The sequence below is a fragment of the Amblyraja radiata genome, chromosome 7, assembly GCF_010909765.2.
Source record: "Amblyraja radiata isolate CabotCenter1 chromosome 7, sAmbRad1.1.pri, whole genome shotgun sequence".
Taxonomy (NCBI): Eukaryota; Metazoa; Chordata; class Chondrichthyes; order Rajiformes; family Rajidae; genus Amblyraja; species Amblyraja radiata.
In genome coordinates, this window is record NC_045962.1 from 42,555,736 (window position 1) to 42,574,179 (window position 18,444).

General features: G+C 42.6%; 1 protein-coding gene across 1 annotated transcript in view; it reads right to left on the minus strand.

Annotated features, from left to right (window-relative positions):
* The window catches only part of bard1 (BRCA1 associated RING domain 1), a 184,616-nt gene that overhangs the window by 36,616 nt on the left and 129,556 nt on the right, over positions 1-18,444 (minus strand). The window contains exons 7-8 of the mRNA XM_033024331.1: positions 3,492-3,600; positions 2,599-2,731 (exon numbers count right to left, since the gene is read on the minus strand). Coding sequence (XP_032880222.1) covers positions 2,599-2,731; positions 3,492-3,600 — 242 coding nt within the window. The remainder of the gene's footprint in view (positions 1-2,598; positions 2,732-3,491; positions 3,601-18,444) is intronic.

Sequence of the window (18,444 nt, forward strand, 5' to 3'; positions counted from 1 at the left end):
GATGCCCGCGATGAACAGTAAGGTTAAAGACGGCTAGCACAGTGTACAGTAAGTCCTTTAAAAGAGCGGGGGGGGGGGGGGAGGGGAGAAGGGGGGAGAAGAGGAGGGAAGGGGAGAGAAGGGGGAGAAAGAGTGGAGACACTTTTAAGAAATCAAACAACTTTAAATGAAAGCCAGAGAAACACAGCTGTGAAGTTTAGCATTACCGGTCGGTTTTCCTTGGTTCTGAAAACTCATGCTTATGTTTTTTTCCCCCCATGAGCCAATTAAAATGCCTGGTAGGTAAAGGAGATTACCTATGGCTACCTCGACTACCTACAATGACATGGCGACCACTACCACTGCACTATGACTTCAAAAGTATCAATTTTCTCCGTGCCGACCAATATTTGCTCGCAGAAAAATTTTCAACATGTTGAAAACATTTCCGCAACCAAACTGAGGTCGCGAGTAGTAACCACTATGCGGGAACTCCTCTCGACCATGAAGGAGACTTACCAGAGACCACCTACGACCATGTGTCGACCATGCTGCGAGCTTGCGGCGAGCGCAGACTCTCCTAAACTCGCCAATAAGGTCGCCATAGTGGGACAGGCCCGTAAATTTTACCAGTCGGTTATCCTTGGTTCTGAAAACTACTGCTTACCTTTCTTTTCCCCAATGAGCCAATGAAATTCACTGGGTCAGCACCGGCTACAACCTACGAGAACCTCCAAGAACCTTCGGCCTCCTGGCAACCCACCTATGGCTCGAAAATTCTCGCTACTCTCCATGGAGGTTTGATTCTAGTCGCTGCTAATTTTTCAACATGATGAAATATTCACAGAGACCATAATGAGGCGCGACTAGTTCCCAGAATGCGGGAATTCCTCACGACCATGAAGGCGACTCCCCAGCAACCACCCGCGAACATGTGGCAACCATGTGTCGACTGCATAGTCTCCTGCAGTCGCCTAAGTGGGACAGGCCCATTAGGCTATGTATGCTCAAATCACAGAGTATTTTGAAGGCTAAAATCAATATGTGTTTGGGTATTAAAGAAATCAGCCCAAAGGGTCAGGCATGACTGAACTATGTATAGAGAGCAAGGCCTTACTTTCACAAGTTACAACTATAGAAAAGTGAGAACGGAAATGGGTATTTGCCTTGCCAAGCATGAGGCCCATACACAATTCCATTTGCCCACATTAGGCTCATACCCACCATACCATTCCTATCTATCCAAATGTTTAAACATTATAATTGTAGTTGCCTCAAACACCATCTCTGGCGGCTGGTCCCAGGTAACCACCACGCTGTGTGTATAAAACATACCCCTCAAGTCTCCTATGAATTTCTCCCTTCTCACCTGACACCTTTTCTCTCTAGTTCTAGACTCCCTTGCTCTTGGAAATATCTATCCTATCTACGCCGTTTTTTATTAACTTTTACAAGGTCACCTCTCAGTTTCTTTATCCAAGGAAAGATTTAATCTAGCCAATCTCGCCTTATTACAATAGCCCTCCAATACAGGTATCATCATGATCAATCTCTTCTGCACTCTTTTAATTTCTACATTCTTCCTGTCGTGTAGCTATCAGAACTGTCAACAATGCTCCATGCGCAGCCTAACCGAGGTTTTGTATATCAGTAATATGATGTCCCCTGTTGAAAGAGATCAGGGAAGGATCTCGGTTCTCGAAACTGGGCTGGGATTTGTTAAGGGAGCAGCCATTTAAACAGTTTCGCAACAAGCAGTGCAATTACAGTGCTGCATGGAAAATGTTACTGTCACATATATATCCAATACAGAAAACAACTACCCTCATGATTTGCATCAGGTAGCTCCTGGTTGAGGTTCAAAGTGGTATAAAATTCCCAGGAAACCATCATAATCATATTTCATTCCAGGAAACAGTTTCATATGAATTGTAATAAATGAAAGAGCATTATGCCATCAAGATCCAAGGTCTTGATGGATCAATACCCATCAAAACCTCTAACAAAACCCCTGTTGAGGTTCAACATGTTTTAAAGAACAATTTCATCCTTTGATATCTTCCATTCTCAAAACTCCTTGTATCAAAGATTTCCCTACTATCATAGACATTTCTTGACTGACAATCCTCATTAAATCCAGCTCATTGTTCTTTCTTCTGTAAAATGTAATCACATTTATCTTACTCATTATAAAGATGCTGTTGCTAAGTTAAAATTAGTCATCACATGTAAGTTTAGTTATCAAAATATTTTCAAGAATAAACTGCCATTTGACTGGTCATCTTGTCCATAGGAAGATAAAAAAATAGTTACGTGTAATTGTAATAGTAAGTCTTACGGCCCTCGAGCATTTTGCTTTAGTAATTTAGTAATGGCTGATCTGATCTAATTCTGGCTGCATTTCCACTTTCCACATGCCTGTTACATCGACACTGAAAATCAAGTCATTTAATGTTGCAGCACAACATGATTCAAATGTACATCCATATACCTTTCAAATTTGTTTCCATATTTCTAGTGTCTCCAACATAAAGGTGTTGCTATTCCCACGTATCTGTATGTTTGGCTTTAACCAAGCTACTAGGATAATATTTGGAACACCTTTGCAGGTAAACGTACCTGAGCTGCTAAATTCAGTACAACTCCCAACTTTTAGTTGCTTTATTAATTTGTCCATTTTATTCTTGTCAGCTGGACGGAGCCCACTTCCCAGCAACATGATAGGTCCATCTCTTCTCTGGCTTGCAGATAACTATTCATTGAAAGATTCAGAAAAAATATCTCAAATACAGCAAGACAAACATTTTGCAAATGCACAAATAGCTAAAGATTTACTCTTAATGATTAAACATGTATTTAAAGCATAATGCCTGACATTATGGATTTGTAATTAAGATGTCATTAATTGTATCTCTTCCTTTGAAAGCATGGTATAAAATGCTTTTATTGTTATCTATTTGAGCAGAATTGGAACCAAATATAATTACTTGCACAAATTACGCAAGTATTACAAATTCCACCCCAATAATGGCTACCCCTTAGCCGTAAGATCCATGATAAAAATTAAGACCTAAAATAAACGATAAATGAACCAGAAAATAGAAATACGTAGACCAGGCTATATTCTGCTTGCATGAACATGCAACACCTGGTATATGGATTATGCAGAAGAAATAAAGAATAAACCGGGGGATTTGTTCCTAAACATTGTTCTTTTGTAAGCATGTGGGCATTGAAAGAAAGACTGGGCTCTTCCATGAAACCCCTCATGCAAAATAAAGTGGCATTCATACGTTTGGCTAATGTACAAATAAATCTTCCAGTGCACATCAAACTGCACACCAATCAACTGACAAATGTGATGCGATAATACTAGTTCTGAAAGGAGCTAAATGCTCATTTAATTATCTATGGAAAATAATTAAAGAACAATTCAGTGAAAAGATTGTTTTTAATCACTAAAGACAATTTTTACACATTGAAAGAATAATGTCAAAATACAGAATACACACCATAAAACACTGCTCAACAAGTGGATTTTCATCTTCCGGGGATTGCTGCAGAGCGGCAATCAGTTCTTCTGCATTTGCATAATCCTTAGGCCGCATTCCAAAGATATTGCTGGGGACAAAATATAAAAGTGAAAATGTCAGTAATCTGCTGCATGTTAGATTTATTCTCAACAGGCAAGATAAAATATGGTGTTCAATTTTTCATCTCATTTACACAGCATTGCCTCTACTTACTCAGGAGACTATGCAACCTTGGCATGTCTCCAACAATGCTACTTCTACAGATGCATCGTAAACAGTCTTCTATCGGGTTGCATCACAGCTTAGTTTGGAAACAGCTCTGCCCAAGACCCCAAGAAATTTCAGTTGTGTAAGTAGCCCAGTCTATCACACAGACCAGACACCCCACCATCAACTATGTGTACACTGCACACTGCTTTGGGAAAGCAACTAACACATTCAAGGACCTATTTCACCCCTGGCTATTCCCTCTTCTATCAGGCAGAAGATATAAAAGTTTGAAAGCATGTACGATCAGACTCAGAAACAGCTTCTTCCTCAGTTATCTACTACTGAATTGTCTTCCTATAGGTTAGGTGGTTGTCCTCATCTTCCATTGCGAATCTGGACCTTTTCTCTGTAACTGTAATAGTCCAATGCTGCAAAACTATATTATGCACTCCGGTACTTTTTCTGTTTGCATTACCTGTTGTACTTGTGCAAGGCTTGATTGTATAATCTGATTTAATTTGATAGCACACAAAAGTTTTTCATTGTAACTTGATATACTGACAATAATAAACCAATAACAATACACTATTTTTATAAAAATCTATATCTCATGCTTTTGAACAACCAGTTTTTCAAAACAAATAGCATATAAATATCCATTTTCAGATTACATGGTTGCATGAAGGACATAATTTTAAGCGCACCAAATCTGGATGATTACCCATATGCTTCACTGAATGATCATAGCTAGTCAAAAGGTAAGAGCTTTGAGGGATGAAATAATCTATGCCTGTTTGACCAATCTGAAAATTTTCAAGAAAATATGCTTTGAATTAATTATAACATTTTGAAGAGTATTTACTTTTTTTCCTAAGTGTTCTGACTGCAAGTATTATCATGGAATTCTTATACAAAAGGTGACAAATTGAAAGTCCAATATACATGATATTTAAATAGGTCAATCTGACGAATGTAATGGATTTAATATGTCATCAGCAGGTTAATCAGAAGGATATGGCAGAGACAGAGGAACTGTGCTATATAGATCCCATCTTGCAGGAAGGTAGGCAAGTGGTTACAAATGGCAGCAGCGGAGGTCCGCGGAGGTCCGGAGTGGCCAGCGGTGTTTAAAAGTAACGGTGAAGCCAGAGGGAGCAAGCGAAAGCAGCAGCTGAAGCCAGCAGCAAAAGTACCGGTGGGGACAGCTCGAGAGGTCGAGGATGCACCAGAGTCCATAGGCCGGTGGAATCCTTCAAAGTAAAAGCTGGACTGGTGAAATCCTTCCCAATAAAAGCCCTGTTGAATGTTATGCATTATTCACTATTCCTTCACAGTAAAAGCGGGACTGTTTGGATGTAATGCATTGGTCACTGTTATTAATAGTAAATCTGTGTGCATAGAAGGAATATGGTTTAAAATGTTCTAGTTGGCTATTAACATGAAATGTTGGTTAATAGTATAAATCTATTATTATAAGGATTGGTAATAGTCAGTGGACTGGATCACTTCTTAGTGTGTAAAAGGATTAAATCCAGTGCAGAAAACACAGTGAGAGAACAGAAGATAGTGCACCTGAATAGCACCAGGCTTTTCAAATTGTAGGAAAGGTGCCCCAGTTAGATTCTGGGTGTAATTTTGAGAAATGGACCAAAGTCTTGGAGGCTTCGTTCATTTCCAATGATATCTCTGCAGAGGAGAAGAGAGCATGGTTCATATTAGGCTTAGGAAGAGAGGGTTATCAGACCTTACGTATGTTACTGCAGCCAGCAAAGCCCACAGACAAAATGTACGAGGATTATAAGGAGGCATCAATGGCTCATTTCTCGCCAAAACCTCCAAGGGCATCCAGAGGCAAGGAGCCTGAACTAAAGAGGGCATGGAGTCCCTCAAAGGACAAAAGTCAAGAATAAAGTGACAAAAGTCATGGGCAAAGTGACAAAAGTCAAGTGCCAAGTGACGAAGGTCAAGTGCAAAAGGCCAAAGGCAAAGGGACAAAAGTCAAATGCAAAGGGACATTGCCATCCAGAGGGCAACCCTAACTATTCAAGCTGCATTCAAGGGTATGAAAGTACGGAGAGAGATCCGGAACAAACAGAAGGCAGCAACAGTAATACAAGCAGCATTTAGAAGGCACAGAGTATACCGTCCATACAGGGCAATTAAATTAGCAGCTATAATAGTGCAAACCTATTATAGGGCACACCTTCAAATGGAAAGTGATCGCAAGACTTACATGAAGGTACGCAGAAGCGTTGTACTGCTTCAGGCTGCCTACCGAGGAATGCTTGTTCGAAAGCAATTGCGGTGCATGCACAAATCTGCCAAGGTCATACAGACTTATTATCAGATGCATAAACAGCGTCAGTATTTCAAGAAACTACGCTGGTCTGCCATTGCTGTACAGCAACGATACAGAGCTTGCCAGATAAGATATGTCCACGTGAGGCATTATAATAGTTTGAAATAAGCAGTGGTTTGTATTCAGGCCTTCTACCGCGGGATTAAAGCCAGAGAATTGGTTGAGAAAATCAAGGGAGCATGCCATATTGTCGGTCTTAATGATGTGCATTACAAGAAAAAATTATTGATGCAAAAGGAGGCTGTAGTCACTCTGCAAGCTGCATACCGTGGTTACTGATCAAGGGTATGCTACAGAGCTATGCGACAAGCAGTCATTTCGATCCAGAGATGGTACAAAGCATGCAAAATAGGGCATTCCCAGTTTGTGCAATATCAAGTCAATGAGGTATGCAACCATTAGCATTCAGGCTGCCTACAAGGGTATGGTGGTTAGGCAGTGGGTTAAGCAACAGAGGGCTACTGTAAAAGTTCAGTCAGTACTTTGTATGAGTTGGTATAGGAAAGACCTAAGGAGACAAATAGATGCACAACAGAAAAGGCTGAAACGATACAAAAGGCTTAAAAGATATCGGAAAGACTTCCTCAAACTGAATTATACAGCAGTTGTAGTGCAGTATCACTACCGTGCTTATGTAGTAAGAAAAATATACAGAGCGCAAATCAAAGCCACTGTTGTATTGCAAAGACAATATAGATCCTACTTCTTGAGGAATAACCAGAAAGGTGATTTAAGAAGACTAATAGATGAACAACAAAAAAGGCTTAAACGATACAAAGAACGGTTAAATAAATGTGTGACAATGACCAAAAACCTGTTAATAGTAAAGTCTAAAGAAGAGAGGCTTGTCGGTCGAGACAAAAGTATGCAGGACCGATTGCGATTAGGACACTTCACTATAGTCCAGCATGGAGCTTCCTTCACCGAGCAATGGACAATGCATTGCAATGGACATTATGCATTGCAGAATCTCATTAAACAACAAGAGCCGATAAATACGCAGCAAATGAAAATTGAACAACAGAGGAAGCTGCTAGAAAATGAAAACTTGCTTCCATGAGTCAGATCCCACCTACAAAGAGGAAAACAAAGCAAATACATGAACCAGAAAATGAAACGCAGAATATCAGGAACAGGAAGAAATTTGCAAATTAGATTAGGACATTTAAAAGGGAAGAAGCAGAGATACAGGCAGAGCTAGAGCGATTAGAAAGTGTTTGCAATTTACACATAAAGGAACGGAAAATGATAACACATAAAGCAAGGGGTAATGTATTTGGTTTAAGGAAGATGAGTGGAATGATAAATTATAAGTGCTAAGTTTAGATACGATTATTATGTAAGATGACTGTAATAATATAATTTTGCAACAGCGTGTTAATAAATTATATTTAATGTAATCAAAATGGTGTTATCCGCCTCCAAGTTAAAGGGGGAGCAGTGTGATTTATGTGATATAATTAGCATATGTTATGTCTTGTGCGAGGGGACACATGCGCTGGGGGAGACTCAAGGTGGCGTCCTGGAATAAAGAAGCTTGTTAGTTTACTCCCGTATCTGAGTGTTCTTTTAAGTCAGTTCCAAGCACCCAAATACACAACACAGACCAGCCTACCATGTCTGACTGACTTTGGTGCCTTCCCACACAGTGGGAAACTTTGATTCTGCTGTGTGGGGATGTTTTATGCCAAATTCTACAGTGTGTTGTGTTCTTTATTTTTATTGTATGGCTGTATGGGAATTTCATTTCACTGTGCCATCTGGCACATGTGACAATTAAATGTATCTAGTATCTTGTATCTTGTATGTGGTACTTTGTCAAAGGCCTTGCTGAAATCCATGCAATCTATATCACGCTGCCCTCATCAATCCCCTTGTTCACCCCTTCAAAAATGTCATTACTTTACATATCGTGGAAAAATCAAAATAATCTAATGTTGGCTGGATCCACAGTGTTTTTTGAGATAACAATTTCAAAAAATATTCCATGAATTTGTCCTCAAGCCAATTCGATTCTCGTTAAATCAGGAAAATGGGGGAAGGTCCACAGCAGGAATCGGCAACCTACGGCGCTCGGGCCGAATGCGGTCCGTAACCCGAAATCATCCGCATACAGGTGGGTTTTTTCCCCGGAATTATCTGGCCCGCCGACTTCCTCCCGGGTCCGAGGCCGTGTGCCCAAGTGTGGTGATGCAAGGAGGCTGTAATGGCAGAGCCGTGCCGAGCAGTGCTGACGCCGAGCTCTGGCTGTACCGCATCCTGCGCAAAGCTGCCGGCACGGCTACGCACCTTCTGTGTCTGGGCTTCAATGTTGGGATCGGAGTGAGTGTGAGTATTTGAGCCAGAGTCAGGACAGAGCCAAGGCAATGGTCCCTAAGTACGCCATGTTTGTGAGTGCCCGTAACTAGGGGCCAGAGCTACGGGTGGCGTCCTCGAAGGGGCGGGATCTATGTGAACACGTGATTTGATACCTGCCATCTGGGACGGGATGGAGATGGGATCCATGTGTACACGTGATAGATGTGGCCCGCCATCCGCTCACAGACATGCGTCCCGGCCCCGATGCAGAAAAAGGTTGCCGACCCCTGGTCTCCAGTATAAAAGACAAAACGGATTTAATGATGAGGTTTAATAGCCCAAGGGACAACGAATGACAATTTGACAAATAAAGAAAATATATAAAGATAAGGATGAGAATGGAAACACAAAAAATATTTTCTGAAAAATTGATGGAATTAGACCAGAAACTTAGACTCTTGGATATAATCTACAGTCACCCAATCTGCATTTGACCCTCAGACACACAGGAGACCACATTTGTGAGCAGTTAATCTTGTTTGTTAAATTGGAAATTACTGATTCACTGCAAAGAATGCTTCAGGTCTCAGTGGAGTAAAAGGTTGAGAAAATAATCAATTGTCTGCAGTTATAGTCATAACCTACATCAATTTAATTTATATTTGTTTGGTTCTAGCATACCTCAATTCAACATTTCTCCAGCATGGATAAGTACATGAATTATTTTTTTATTTTCAGATATATTTATGAAAACCTGAAAAAAGGGGAGGCTTACTTTATTCTGGAGTACTTTTTAAATAATTGTATACAGAACAAGTGATCTAAATAACAATTTAAAAAACAGTCAGCTATTGAAGGAGGCCAGGATATTTCAAACGTATCTAGGCAGGGTCAAGCTTTTATCCAGCCAGAGTTGCCGTGCAAAAGATCAGGAGCAAGGATAAGATCAGGAGCAAGAAATAAATATAGTCATAAAATATTCACAGTTGATGTGCTTGCTCTCTCTGTTCGATAAGCTCCATCTACAGTTTCAAACTAAATTGAAATTCCAGAAGCAAGTCTCTGGCTATACAATAAATATGGAACAATTCCCTCTTGGGGATGGCAGCCGATGAATCGTGGATCAGCTCTACGTGGATCTTGACCTCGGCCACAAATACTGCAGCATTCTGAATTTTTATAACCTCTTGTGCTTCTGATGTCTCCTGTGAAAGTTTGGATGGAATGTGTACAAAGTGAAGCATTTGATTCAGAAACCAGAGCTTGTGTGCTAACTCGAGGCAGATTTTTACAGTTAGTTATAGAGCCCAAGAGACAATGCACAAATGGCAAAGAAATGTTCTCCATGCTTTGCAGAATCAGCATTTAAGAAAACTGATCACATTAAAGGTATAGAAAGGGGAAAATACCCAAAACAGTAATTTCACCTATTACCAATCAGACTATTTCCAAACTAAGCAGCACAGTAATTGCTTGAATATAATATAATACATGAAATATAAAGTCATATCAAATGGTCACTTTCATAGCAGTAAGAGCCCAGAGCGATGGCACTCACATGGTGATTACATGGAATGGCAAGGGAGCATAACCTCACTGCAGAGATGACTACCAAATGTTCATCAATACCGAAAAATAACAGGGGTAATATATTTTCCCCCAAGTTCTTCACATCTGCCCATCACCTGCACACTCCTCCATTGGGTCTGCATTGCTCTCATCTGCTCACCGCGACTCCATGATTTAGTCCAATACTTCACCTTGCTTTCCATTGAAATCCCATCGTCACCCCCGCCAAACACTTCCCAGCCTCTGCCACTATCTGCACAAGTCTTTCCCTCCCCTGGCAACATCCATTAATCCACCCTCCTCTCCTGGATCCATCCATCACTTGCCAGCTGTCGCACCATCCTCCCACTCAGTTTTTGGAAGTGGCTAACTCCCCTCCATTCTTCCGGGCCAAATTAGGAGTCTTGACCTCCAAATATGCCGCCTAACCTGCTGAGCAGGCTACAACAGTTTGTTTGTTGCTTGTAAAGTATTGGTCTGTTGTGATGTTGGAAATGTAGCGTCTAATTTACCTATAATTGTTCCACACCGTAATTAAATATGATTAGATAATCTGCTGTATGATGCTGACTAAGCGAGAAATGGCAACCGAGACATCAGGCTTTACAGCCTTTTTTGCCAATAGATCTACAAATTTTTTTACATTCAGCTGAGAGGATGGGCAATAATTGAATTTTTTGAATCAACCAAATTATGTGTAAATCTTGGCCAAAAAGGAGAAGGAATAGAATCAAAATTTAGTAAAGGATTCATGCATTGCTAGGCCATTTTGGTCAAGTCAGTGTTTCTGTGTATAACAAGACAAGCTGCTGAATGGTGCCAGTAAGTCTAGGTCCCAGATCAATGTTGCAGAAAAGAAATGTAGAGTATCTCTTCAATTGACAGAATGAATGAGATTTTTGCAGAGGACCTCCAATGTAGTCTAGATAACCATATGACAATATAACAATTACAGCACGGAAATAGGCCATCTCGGCCCTACAAGTCCGTGCCGAACAATTATTTTCCCTTAGTCCCACCTCCCTTCTCATCCATATGCCTATCCAATTTATTTTTAAATGATACCAACGAACCTGCCTCCACCACTTCCACTGGATGCATGAAGTTGATTGGATTACTGCAAACAAATTGTAAATAATGTAAATAATGTTGCGAGACAGTTACCCTGCTGTTTGTTGATTGGTTAAAAGAGTTAAGTCCTGGCAGGTTTGTTTGAGTTCCAGGGTAAATGTTGCATAACTTCGGTTAAGTTAGCTTCCTTCCAGAAGCTTATCCTAGAAGCAATGTATGGGAGACTCTGTAATTGGTTTGGGGAACTGTCAATAATGTATTGATGTAATTAATATGTTTGATTGGATTGTAGTTTGTAGTTTTATAGGTCCACGAATCGTGAGGGGCCAAACTATGTAGTTTGGCCCCTCACGGTTCGTGGACCTATAAAAGGTGTTTCAATCTTGGATCGGTGTCGATCTTCTGGAAGTGCGCTTGGCACTGCGTGACCTTTTGTAGTGTTTCTGCTTGCACGAGGCTGAAGGGCATGGCCAGGCAGATACAAGGATCAAACCTGCGGTGGTTTAGGTATAGTATAGGGGAATTTGCTGTTCAATCTAAAAATAAAGTTTAGTTGTTCCAGTGCTTGACTCAGTGGTTTTTGACTGAACTAGACTGGGGGGTAAGCATTGGAATAGCATATTTACAGATGCACTTCTGACAGGACAGTAGACACTGGATTGAGGGCATTGTTGATGGACTAAACAGGATGTTAACAACTTTTGACTTCAATTGCATTTTAAGCCTTGAAGTCATGGATGAATATGGCAGTGACATGAAAACATGTTTTGAAATGTAACAAAATTATGGTATAAAATATAAAAGTAGAGGTAACAAACTTGACCAATTCATTAGCTAATTTGCAATAGAAGCTTCATTGTTTGTTTTATTTATAAAGAATATTACACCATTTCCCTTCCATGTTCTCCCATATCTCCCTCCCTTTCTCACTCTCACCTTGTCCCTGTGTCCGTCACCACTCTCTTCCCTTCTTCTGCTTGCTCTATGTCTCATGGGTGTTCCCAGTAAACCATTTACTTCAAATAGCCTGCGTAATGCCTCCCTCTATCACACTGCTCCCCGGAATTGAGTTGCACACATTTACTTTTCCCCCTTTATAATTATGAAATGTACAGAGTGCATTGGTATCATTTCCCTTCAGATTATAATTTTAAATTATACAGCACCCAAACAAAAATATTGGGGAACTCTGAAGACTTGACAGGTATGACTCTGGTTCGGTTCTTAAACTTGTGACCTTCTGCGTTAATGTAATGGTGCTGCCAATGAGCCAAAGCCAATCTTTTCAGCTTGCCAGGCTCAAGTTCACCACAACTCCTTCGCTTCTCCTTTCAAATCTGGCTAATCTAAACAACCAAACATTCTCCAAACGCTAATGATAGTTTCTCTGGCAAAGTCCCCCACCACCAGTCCGTTATCTGACTGTTCCCACCTTGGGTTCTTCTCTTTTCTCTCCATCATTGTAAATCCACAGTCGATCCTCGGACCCTCTCCCAATGATCCACTCCCAACATCTTTACCTTCACCATCTGCACAATGGGGGGATTGTGGAGGAAACAACATTAGGGCCTTACTTTCAAAAACATGAAGGGATCTTTCCAAATCATGTTGTGACACTTAATACCAAAAAGTAGTTTTTAACTAAAGTGTGAGCTAAACTTGCACTGAATTCAATAAAGTCGGCAGAAAAGTAGTCATTATGCCCATACACTTCTGGGTGGGCATTGGTGGGCGGCGCGACTCTCGTCAGCAGCGGCCTCTGCAGTCCGTCTGCGTTTTTATTGTTTTATGTCTATGTTTTTATGTAGTTTTTGTTATTTTCTGTTGGGGTATGTGTGTGGGGGGGTGGGGGTGGTGTGGGGGGGGAGGGGGTAACTTTTAAATCTCTCCCTGCACGGGAGACCCGACCTTTTCTTTGTCGGGTCTCCGTTGTCGTTGGGGCTGCAACGAGTAGCGGCCTCCAACAGGAAGACCGGGGGCTGTGGTGCCGACTACTCACCTCACCGTCGCGGAGCTGGCCGAGTCCAGAGCGGGTGGAGCTGTGGTGGACTCTGCTGCGGCCCGACCTCCGGAGATTCGGAGGCTGCAACTGCGGGTTTGGCGGACGGCGGCACCGGGAGCCCGCGGGTCCCTGGAGGGAGACCGCTTTTCAGGGCTCCCGCAACGGCGACTTCTCCCACCCGAGTTGCGGGGTTGAAGAGCTCCTGGAGCGGGGCCTTACAGCACAGCACCGCCCCGCGCGGCTTGGAATGGCCGCGGGACTGCGAGTGCACGCCGGGGGCTCTAACATCAAGAACCCGGTGTGCGACCCTGCATCACCCGGCGTGGCTTTAATGGCCGCGGGACAATCGCCATCGCCAGCCGGGGGCTTTGACTTTGACTTTGACTCTAACATCGGGGGGGGGGGGGGGAGTGCAGTGGAGAGATACGTTTTTTTGGCCTTCCATCACAGCAATGTGATGGATGCTTATGTAAATTATGTTGTGTCTTGGGTCTATTTGTTTGTAATGTATGGCTGCAGAAACGACATTTCGTTTGGACCTCAAGGGGTCCAAATGACAATAAATTGAATTGAATTGAATTATATACAGTGCTATAAGAGGAAAGCCAAGCATTGCTTCAGGGAAAGGCAGAGGCAATTGCACGTACCTGACAAAAAATTTTGAACACAGAGCAAGTTACAAAGGTGAGTTACAGGTTAGAAACGACCAAGTGCATCTTTAATTATGACAAGACCAAGTACAGACCCATTGGGTCTGTTCCCCCAACGCGTGGTTGCGGGGGAGGGGGGGGGCATGCGGCATCACACACACTAACTACACCCCCGCACACACACTACCCCCCTTGATATGTTAATATTATTAATTTGCTCCTTTAGCTCCATAATCGCCCTATCTACTGACGCATAGCCCCCAACTCGCAGGCGCGTCTAGAGAGGGGGGGGGGGGTAGAGAGTGAGGGTAGAGAGAGAATGGAGAGAGACAGAGAGAAGGGGGCAGAGACAGAGGGAGGGGGTGGAGGGGGGGGAGGAGGGGGGGGGGGGGGGTGTTGTTACCGAACTGAGCTCACTGTGGAATGAAAAGTCAGTGAAAGCGGCGCGATTAGAGACTGTGAGGCCTCGCATCCTCGGCACTTCTGAGACACCGGCTCTGTCGCGCTGGCTGTTCCCCCGCTGCTGGAAAAGCAGCGGTTGAAGATCCGATGTTTGGCTTGAGGCAGAGTGACAGAGCAGGGCCGGGCACCAGCGGTAGGGAAAAATGTCGGCGTCTTTGGCGCAGAGCTGGGCGTCAGCAGGCGTTCTGGTCGCTGGTCAGCAGGAGGCGACAAAATGAGTGAGTGGGGGTGGGGTGGAGGATTTTATTAAAAAACAGGTACATAAAAAAGTCTAAATGTTTTGAGGAGTGAATCCGTAAATGTAAAAGAGAATTAGCTAGCAAAATGAAAAAGATGACGGATATTCACCGTGTGGTGCTGACGGACCAAGGAATCAAAGGCCGAATCTGACACACACACACACACGCGCACGCACGCACGCACGCACGCACGCACACACACACACACACACACACACACACACACACACACACACACACACACACACACACACACAGTTTTGATAGATAGATAGATAGATAGATAGATAGATAGATAGATAGATAGATAGATAGATAGATAGATAGATAGATAGATAGATAGATAGATAGATAGATAGATAGATAGATAGATAGATGATATAAAGGAGAGCCTCAGATTTCCTGGAAATTGCATTTTTTCCTTTATTCTTTAAGCCTAGTTGGGATATGTACATTGTTTATATAATTTTCTAATCAGTGCAAGGTAACATTTACTAAACTTTGAAATCAATTTTTTGGGATGGATTCTGTAAACTGGCAGAAGTTCTGACTGCAAAATGGGCACATACATTTCAATTGAAACTACCACTTGAACATTTGTAAATTTCACATATATTCCTGCCGACAGATTTGATGCTAGACTCATGGAAACAATTTTTGACGTGTACTTCATGGTCTGATGAGCTGAGCTGCTTAATGAGTTATACAGCTGCTAAACTTCATTGATTAGCTTACTAATATGCCATGGCTTGAATTTCAGACATACGCTTTCATTCAAATTTATTGTAACAGTTGAAACTTATTAAATGACGCATGTGGTTTTCAGGCTGCGATTATAATAATTAATTTAACACTCTTACGTTCCTGAAAACCCTTGAGTAGCTAATGAATGGAAATTTGGCACATTACCAATTCCTTCAAGCCTTCCACTCAGATGAAATGTAATTGTTTAAACCACAGCAATGCATCACGGGAATTGCAGCTCACTTACTTTAGTGTCATGACTCAGGACCATGTACATAGTGAACATACTGACTCAAGGCATTCGGAGAAACAGTAATAGTTCCCCTTTCTTGTTCCCAACTACCGTTATCCACCCAAGTCAACCCAATGGTGATTAAGATTTCTAAGCAGCTGCCCAAAGTCCGTTTACCCTTTCAAACATTTACATATAGTATGACTTTGTTGCAACGTAAATGTTTACATGTTAGTGGATACATATCAGATTAAATATTTGAGATGCTGAGCTCACCTCTTCCTCCATCCTCCTGGGAGGAATGCCCTATTTATTTTCCTTGTTATTAAAAAAATATCAGATAGCATTGTGGATTGCCACGAATTAGGAAGCTTTGAAGTTATTGACTTTATAATTTTCCACTAATAAATTGTATTTGGTGTTAAAAAAATCTTGAGAATATCAAATTTGTTGACTTCATTAACATTAATTTTTAATTAATGTAACATATTATTCTGTGTGCGTGCAGGCAGATGGCTGAGCAGTTGCTCTGAATGTAGAGCAGTTAAAATGTCAGTAAACTCTACATTTACTTGGGAACCAGTGACCTGAAGAGGATTTCAACTCCAAAAATTGAACAGAAATTGGCCCCTGATCCAGAACTTGTTATGTATTAGAAGACAATGATTTCACTGTGATAAATGCATTAGGTCACAAAAACAGGACGAATCTGAATTAGACTATTTACAAAATGCATTGTTTAGGTTCAGTTTTATGAAGCCCCAAGAGAGTAGGCAATTTAACTTAGTAAAGGGAATCAGCAAAATTATAGATTACTGTCATTCAGAACTGCTGCAAATTCCTGAACAACCAAATTATTTGCGGCTGCATAGATTAATTGAGGCTTGGATCTAGAATTACCTTATGTCTAGGCAATAAATGTGCCTCCAGTAGCAATAAATGACAGATCATCAGAATACTACGCCTACTTACATATATTGAAAGAGCGGGCGGGATTCTCCTGCATGATTAAGATGTCTTCTTTAATCCTTGCCGCCAATAGTTTAAGCAACTTTGTCTATGTTTCGCTGGCAACCACCTAAAAATGAACCATATTATTTCCAAAACAAATATCAAATCTGACTAAGACCCCAATCAAATGATTATCAAGACCCCTGAGAGTTTACTGTGAGCCCCTGACTCACCTCACTGCAACACCTACCCTTGACTCAATTACTCAACTCCTTGTAAATCTCAACAGCAATCTTTCTCTCTCCTGTCCCCACCTGTTCATCACATAATGGCCTCTTCTAAAGACCTAGGTGCAGCCCCAACTTGTTCAACTCACAAGAGAAAGGCCATCCCTTGTGTAAAGCAGATTCACTAAATCCTCACACCATACCCGTTACCAAACTTGCATGCCCGCCCTCCAGTGCTGCTCCTCCGTGTTTGCCATTGAATCCTAGGCTGTAATGTTTATCAAATTTTATTTACAAGTATTAGCTTCAAGAAATTATACAGTTAAAATTACCATCTTGATTTGGTCTTCTTCTGAGAAGAAATACTATTTTACTTCGGAGTCACGTGAGTGACTACGTGAAGAACCCCGCCAGGACGCATGCGTGTCATATCGCTACACGCATTGCAACGAGTCATAGCGGCAAAAATTGAAAGCCGGGAACAGCAGGTAAGGAGACTCTGCGTTCCAGAATTTGAAAGTCGGGAACAGCAGGTAAGGAGACTCTGCGTTCCTTCCACTTACCTTACAGGTGGAGACATGGACCAGATCCACGAAGGCTGCGGGAAAGCTGGCGGGGGAGAACCGTGGAGTTGCGGGCAGCCGGCAGCAGCAGCCAATGGCACGCCAATCTCCCGTAATGAGAACAGCTGTGCCCGACTTCGCTCCCGCACCGGCCACGGCCGGCGGTAGAGCGAAGCAAAAAAACCAACAGAGTCGTTGACTCCGATGAGTCCGACTCTGAATAGCCGCGAGCGGCCAGTGCCCTTGCGCATTGGGGCCGGTTGGAGCGGCTTTAGGAGCAGCCGCGAGCGGCCAGTGCCCGTGCGCATTGGAGCCGGTTGGAGCGGCTGGGAGCGAGGAACAAAGCAGCCGCGACGGCCAGTGCCCGTGAGTAATGGAGCCGGTTGGAGCGGCTGCAGGAACTGGAGCAGGAGCGGCTTCAGGAGTAGCGGCTTCAGGAGCAGCCGCGACGGCCAGTGACCATGAGCATTGGAGCCGGTTGGAGCGGCTGCAGGAACTGATGCAGCAGCGAGTGGCCAGTGCCCGAGAGCATCGGAGCCAGCTGGAGCAGCTGTTGAAGCAGGTAAGTGGCAGGCTCTGGGAGATGGAGACTAGTCACAGGGGGCAGCTAGTAAGTCCTACAGCAGTACCTCTTGTAGGGCTGCACAGTGTTTCTCCCTCATCAGAGGGGAGTATAGGGGGTCAATTCTGGGCTGAACCTGAAGAGGGCTGCAGAACATACCCCTAGTGCACATGGGGTGCAAGAAAACCTCTTGGAAGACACTTACCATCAGGGAACTGCAAAACACTGAATGTTCCCAGTGTCAACCAGTGTATTTGAAAACATGGCAGAGCCAGGGACTTGAAACAACAGAAAGTTCTGAAAGTCCTAACAGCGGGAATTACGGGTTTCGCCCGCACAATAAACAAAAAAGACATGACACAAGATCACCAGGATACACTGGCTTTATTTTGCAACTACCAATACGAGTAAACAGCATTAGGAAGAAGTGCCATCTAACCGGCTTTAGACCCTAATTTGCAGGCCTATGCAAACCTGGAACCTCCAAACCACCAATATTACTATTTGGAGGCAACTTATCAAAACAGGTAAAAGAACTTGACAAAGAGGGTAAAACCCTGGGGCTCATTAAAGCAACGTCTAAAAACTACTTCCTGGGGAATGCGCAAACCCTCAAACCCGACCCAACTACAGATCCAGACACCGGCACCTCAACGTCCACGGAGGATGCTGAAAAAGTAACAAACCTACCAATAGTAACCATGGAGGTAGGTGGGTCTGGTTCCTTACGAGGTTGGTGGGAGATTACAATTCTATCTGGATGCATGGAATAAATTAACTACCGACACTTATA